Source organism: Vanessa cardui, chromosome W (assembly GCF_905220365.1).
Source record: "Vanessa cardui chromosome W, ilVanCard2.1, whole genome shotgun sequence".
NCBI classification, from domain to species: domain Eukaryota; kingdom Metazoa; phylum Arthropoda; class Insecta; order Lepidoptera; family Nymphalidae; genus Vanessa; species Vanessa cardui.
This window is the reverse complement of record NC_061153.1, coordinates 6,676,689-6,683,638: the sequence shown is the minus strand read 5'-3', so window position 1 is coordinate 6,683,638 and position 6,950 is coordinate 6,676,689. Positions and strand designations below refer to the sequence as shown.

At 35.5% G+C, this 6,950-nt stretch overlaps 1 protein-coding gene across 1 annotated transcript; it reads left to right on the top strand.

Moving 5' to 3' along the window:
• The first annotated feature begins 467 nt into the window (after positions 1–467).
• Positions 468–6,950, top strand: LOC124542514 (tigger transposable element-derived protein 6-like). Its single transcript, XM_047120457.1, has 3 exons — positions 468–651; positions 2,251–2,379; positions 5,563–6,950. Exons 1-3 carry the CDS (start codon positions 468–470, stop codon positions 6,687–6,689), a joined length of 1,440 nt encoding a protein of 479 aa, XP_046976413.1. The 3' UTR covers positions 6,690–6,950.

Sequence of the window (6,950 nt, the reverse complement as noted above, 5' to 3'; positions counted from 1 at the left end):
CTTCTTGCTTCAAGTAAATATCTGCACCCTCCAGAACCAGTAAATTCTCGACCGCGAAAGCCCAATCGTCGAAATTTTCGCGTCCTTTCAGCTTCGGCACATTTGTAATATATTGCGAACTCATTTTTAGTCTTTATTTAGCACTAATTAACACGAACAACAACTATTTTACTTGTTAAGAGTCGTGAATTTCTTTAGCCCATAACCTCTAATAAAACACGAGTTGAAGTTTTACATACGACTGACTTTTATTTAATCACAGACAGGTCTTGAAACAATGAATAAATGAGTGAGTGAATAATAAGTACTTTACACATTTCTAACAAGATGGCGTTACATACCTTATTTTGATATCAATTAATAACAAAATTCTTCAAGTCATTCATCTAAACATTAAATAAAATATTAATAAAACATTTAATTCCGCGTATATATTCAACGAGGGCTTTGCATCGCTATTAAAAATAATGGAGACCATGGGCATAACAATCGGGCCACAAGCGGAGCAACTCGCACGAAACCGAGACGAGCGGCGAGTATGGAGCGCCAATCGTAGGAGCACCGACAACTCCAAAGAAGCTCGAACAGTTCGAAAGAATGAAAGGAGTGACGAAATCGAGGAATACAAACGTTCCGAAGGGATCCTCTATGGTGCCGGAATCGCGGATTAACTGTAAGTATTCAAAATTTGCTCAATTTTTGAAAATATCTGTACCTCAAACTTTAAACTCATTTATCTCGAAACGACTTTTTTATTTTCATAAAAATAAAAAAACTATTCAACCGAATGACTTGAAATTTGGATATGTTGTTCACAACATGTATGGCTATCGTCGGAACTAGAATTATAATTTTATTTTAATAATTTCCTATTGTTTACACTAAAAAACTAGTGAAAAAAACCCGATTTTACGAACTTTTTTTTTCAACGCCCGCCATTTTGTCAATTTTAAATTTTTTCGATTTGTTCTAGTTCCGACCATAACTGCACTCTTTCTGATTTAGAATGTCTTTGGATTTTTTGTTCCAGATGAGTAGAAGTCTCGAAATCACCTACGCGGTCCGGATCCGATTTTTCGAGAGGGTCATCTTTAGCGGCATTTTTATAATAATAAATATTGTTTTTAAAATGAAAAAAAAAAAAAAAATTGTATGATTAATAAACGTAATAATAAGCTCGAAAAGTTAAAACATCGTTTTTTTAATTTTTAATACCAAAAACAATCGTAAAAATAGGTGTCATTTTCGTGCGCTAGACCACCGGGTCCCCTTAAATAATGTCAACTATTATTATTTTGGCATTTGACTGTCAACTTATAGTAATTTTCTATTTTTGTTATGACATCCATCAGTTCTTACGGACAATATAAAAAAAAAAATAATAATTAAAAGTATGTTGATTTTTGGAAATTTTATGGCTTAGGATAATTTTCTAAGATAGATAGATAATTTATATAAAAAAGCTGTGATTGTATTATTTGATAAAAACATAATTATTTCCATATAAACATAGCGTTTCCGTTAAAGTGAGCATTAGTGACTATACCCTAATATATTTCCCATCGCCATTCCACATTCAAGAATTCTCGTAACACCTTACTTGAGAAATCTGGGGTATACAACACAAAGACCACAAAAGCGATTGCCGTGAATTCAATAATTCTTCGTAATACATATTGTGGGAATCGTACGAGTTGCAACATCGAGACCACCGAAAAATCGCCGCTAACCATCGGTAACAATTACGAAGGAGTCTTTACTTTGAGCTCACACTTCGAGCAGTTGACGCTAGGTCAATTAGTTGTTAGGATAAATGTAATTTCTTTACTTCAGATTTTTTAATAAATAGTTTCATAAATAGAATGTTTTATTTGTGCCTCTCGGGCTCGCTCATTTGAACTAACAGACAACACTTCAGTTTGAGTAGTAAGTGCCTGTAAGTATGTCCCGCGGGCCGCGGGATTTCCCCATTTAATTCATTTACTTCAACGGGGGAATCCCACAATAATCGATTTACATACGATTCGTCATTCGATGATAAACCACAAACGGAAAGCAGGGTTTATTGACGGGATTTAGTAGTATTAGTAGCGATTCGTGAAAAACAATGAAAAAAAGGAAAAGAGATTATCCCAGCATGCACACGTCTGAACGTTCTAACCGTAACCTTACGTATAGTAATTTATTTAACAGATATTTTTGAAATTTATCAAAACATCCGCTTTTATTTTTTAACAATTATATTTGCAGATTCTTCTGAAGCACATTCTTCATCAGATGACAAACCGGAAATAGAAGAAACTCAAGCACATTCTTCATCAGATGTCCATCCGGAAATAGAAGATACCCAAATCGACGATTCTGAGATATCTGAAGAGTGTAATATAGTTTCATCAGATAGAGGAAATTTTGGTGGCAGTCCAACTCACTACGAACGAAAAATAGTTTTTAAATTGGGTCCATTTAAACCACAAGCAGTGCCAGCGTTAGAGGGACTGACACCCTGGGCATGAATATTTTGGCGCCCACTCGGCCCACTTAAGGAAATCAAAATCGGGTGTTAATTTTTTTTTTTTGAACCGTGAACCAATGTGAACGTGTATTAAGAATTCTATCTTTCTTTCAGCGTGACCCAGAGCTAACGACGTGGACGAAGAAAGTTATGTAGCTCCTATTTTTTTTTTATTTCATTTCTTTTAAATATTTTTTATTGTTTATTTTTATTTGTATTTTCTTTTCTGGTGATTTTCTTTTAGGTATCCAAAATTTGTTTTTGAATTTTAATTCTCATTTCATATTTTAACCACTCTTCATTTTCTTTGAATACTTTGTTAATTTTGGAATATCTTTCGTCCTTTTTTTTTTGCTTATCTTTAGTAATATTTTACTTTTCCTGCCTTTTTTTTCAGCAAATACACGAATTAAACTAAAAAAAATCGAGAACATTTATGTACACGAAATATTCTCATCTGGGAGAAAAGGTTGCAAACTTATGAGCTCGTCACAAATTGCGTCCCCGTCGATAACGGAATTAGAACCAACAGTGAGCCTTTGTTGAACATTGGCACATACGATACTGCGAGATGATTTTTTTCCGGATTTTTTTAATGTCGTGTAAAAATGACCACGTTTGCGAATAGTCTTTCAATTGTTGAAATCTTTCTTATAATGACATTAAAGCAACTTGTTGAAAAATTCGACTTCGATTTTTTTCTCTGGAGATTCAATGGGTTCATCCGTAGCCATTTCATCATCCTGACGCCTTATACGTAATAAACGTTTCACAGGTGTAAACTCTGGTTTCGTTTGAAGTGCTTTTGCGAGATCACTTGCAGTGCATAAAGCTTTTTTTGAGTCCGGTTTTTCGGTATTCTTCGAAGAAATTACAAAAGAAATTACCGAGAATTTCTGCAGATTTACCGAGATCGATATCTTTGGACTGCAGTGATTTGTTAACAACTTTTATTTGAAACAGAATTTTGTACCAAACCACCAAAGATACAATGAAACTGAAATCTTTAAGTTGCTCCGCTAATGTGCTTGCTTCATGTGAGGTGGTGTGATCAGTTTTTTCTGTCAAATTAGCCAATGTCACTAATGCATCATGAATTTCGCAAATTTGATAGCGAACAGATTTTATGCTATTTATTTTGGCTTCCCAATCGTATCGCTTAGCTTTTTCAAACTGTAGAGCTCTACGTGATCGCTAAGTAGTTTCCACCGATACACTGAAGCAGAAAACAGTGTAAATAATCTTTGCAGAATCCCGAACAACCTAACAGACTTGACTGACGATTTAGCAGCGTCACACAGTACAAGATTGTAACTGAGGCAGCCACGTGGCACATAAAAAGCTAAGAGATTTAAATCCAAAATTATATGTTGCACCCTAAGATTTTTTCCCTTTATGTTCGCTCTATTGTCGTACCCCTGACCTCTACAATTCGCTATTTCAAGCCCGTGTTTGTTGAAAATACTTAAAATGACTTCGGTAAGCCCTGCACCTGTTGAATCATTTGCCGGGATGCACTCTATAAAATGCTCTTTGATAGCGACATTGGCATCTGTCACATCTGCAAATCGAATTGTCAGGGACAATTGTTCGACGTGACTTATGTCGGGAGTACGGTCCGCTATAATTGAATAAAATTTAGCGTTTTTGATCGATGAAATAATCTCAAACGTAACTTTTTCGCCCATCAGATCAATCAACTCGTTCTGGATATCTTTACCACAATAGTGATCAGAAATGTTGCCTGTTGTTGAAAGCTTCAAATGCTCATAACCAGATCGAATTTACCCAACAGTTGCACCAATCCCAAGGACTTGCCATTGTTTGGGTGTACAGTGTGTCTGAGCTACCTCTGAAGGCCATGTTATTTTCGGCTAGATAAAGAACAATGTTCATCAAACGAGTCAAAACATTATTCCATCGCAAAGCTTCACGACTAATCAATTTTTGTTCTTCACAATCAATTGTGGTTACTCTTTTCAACCTGATTTCTCTCTCAAACCACTGATGATAGTACTATTTGTGCAGCACGCTATTTTCCTGCATTTTTTAGTATTTCAGACAAATGTTCCCAGTTATCAAATCCTTCGGATGTTAAATTCGATGTCGATTGACTGTGGAAAAGTCGACAGCAAAAAAAGAAAACTCGATATTTCGCAGGTGAATACACCAGCCAACAACGCAAGATAGTCTGATTATTTGGGAGTTTTCTGAAATACTGAGAGCTTTCGGAAAGTTCGAATGCTGAACCTCTGTCGGACCTACAGTTATCAAATGGATCATCCGTTTACGAAGTATTTGAATTCAATACTATGAGTTTGACATTACAGTCAAACCTGGATAAGTGAAAACTGGATAAGTGAGAAAACTCTATAAGTGAGAGAAATTGCTAGGACCCGTCATTTTAAGCTCCCAAAACCTCTATTAGCGAGAAACAGAAACTTCTGTAAGAGAGAGTCGTTTTTCCCTCTTAGACCTCCGTAAGTGATACTGCTACTTATCTATACCTCTATAAGCGACAGTCGAGCTTTATTTACAAATTGAACATGTGTTATTTTATGACTCATTCTTAACTTTCGTGGAACTTCCTACCATTGTTTTTTGTATTCTCGTCAATATTGTTCCTATTCTATTTCGTGGAACTAAATAACTTTATTTTTGTTGTTTTATCGCTTTCTTTTCAAATGGACACGTGTGCGTGCCTGTGTACCGTCCTGTTTGTCAGACTTACTCAGTTTATAGTTTTCAATTGCGAAGTAAAGTTCTGTTCTTTATCATGTCAAAACGGAAAATTAAAGTACTGTAATTAAGTGATAAACTTAAAATAGTGAATGCGTTTGAATCCGAAAAATCGCGAAATGAAATTCAGAGGGAGTTTAATTTACCAGAATCCACCTATTATAAAATTATTAAATCAAAAGACTCTATTAAGTCTGAGTGCTCTGATGGACATGGAAATATTAAAAGGACTAGAGTTTATGAATTTCCCAATATCGAAAAGTGCCTTTTGGAATGGATAAAACAAACTCTCGATAAGAATATCCCCATAGATGGACCTTTGTTGAAAGAAAAATCAAAAGAGTTTGCTACAAAACTGGGAACCCAGAACTTATCTGCTAGCAACGGCTGGTTAGAGGGTTTTAAAAGGCGTCATGACATAGCTTTCAAAAAAGCAGCTGGAGAAAGTAAATCTGTGGACCAAGGTGTTTGCAACCAGTGGACTGAAGATCTGCCAAATCTTTTAGAAGGGTATGAACCAGACGATATTTACAACGCGGATGAAACTGCTTTGTTTTTTAAGTGCCTTCCGGATAAAACATTTACGTTTAAAGGCGAAAAATGCCATGGAGGAAAACAAAGCAAGGAACGCCTTACACTTCTCCAGTGTGTAAACATGAGTGGTACGGACAAACTCCCACTTCTCATTATCGGGAAATCAAAGCGACCTAGATGTTTTAAAGGTGTCAAGACTCTACCCGTTGATTATGCCAATAATACAAAGACTTGGATGACCAAGATATTATTCAAAGATTGGTTGAAAAAAGTTGACAAACAAATGAAGATAAACCGAAAAAAAATTCTGCTATTCATTGACAACTGTGCTGCCCATACGGACTTACCAACACTTGCAAACGTAAAAGTAATGTTTTTACCTGCTAACACCACTAGTAAACTTCAATCATTAGATCAAGGCATCATTCACACTTTTAAACGCTTTTATCGCAGAGAAGTCGTTAAACACATTCTTACGAGTCTGGAAGAAAACAGTAGCCCTGACATTAACGTACTTCTAGCTATGAAATTTGCTAGAAAAGCATGGTACTTAGTCAGCGACGTTACTGTCAAAAACTACTTCAAGAAAGCTGGGTTTTGGAAAAGTACAGATGAACAAGGCTTGCAGGAGGAAAATGATGCTGAAATTGGACCTAGCAACGAGGAATGGACTAAGCTTGTGTCTCACGGATCCAATATGTTAATGCCGAGCTTCGATGATTTCGTTCAAATTGACGACGACGTAACTACCACTGGAGAACTAACTGACGACGATATCGTTAAGAATTGTGTGAACACCTGTATTGCTGGAAATGACAGTGAAGACGAGACACAGATTCCGGAAACAGAAATAAAGATCATTCCAATGAAGCTAGCTTTGCAAGCGTTGGAGACGGTGCATTAATACTTTGAATACGCGGCGGTTGTTGATCAAGCAATATTTGACAAAATTTATGAGTTAGAGAAAAACATTCAAAATACAAAAACAGATACCCAAACGAAATTGACGGATTTTTTTGAGTGCAAATAATTTCTAAATAAAATAAAATTACATAGTACATTATTTTGTTTTGTTTTCGTAAGCATTTAAAAATATATACTTATGTACATAATATATGTTGTGCATATCATGCACATAATTTTATCATAATAAATATTTACTACA

Excerpts from the sequence above, each read along its gene's own strand:
- LOC124542514 (XM_047120457.1), top strand. The coding sequence starts at position 468 with ATGGAGACCATGGGCATAACAATCGGGCCACAAGCGGAGCAACTCGCA. Across the intron at positions 652-2,250 it reads TTCCGAAGGGATCCTCTATG|ATTCTTCTGAAGCACATTCT; the intron begins GTGCCGGAATCG and ends TTATATTTGCAG. Across the intron at positions 2,380-5,562 it reads TTCTGAGATATCTGAAGAGT|ATGGACCTTTGTTGAAAGAA; the intron begins GTAATATAGTTT and ends ATATCCCCATAG.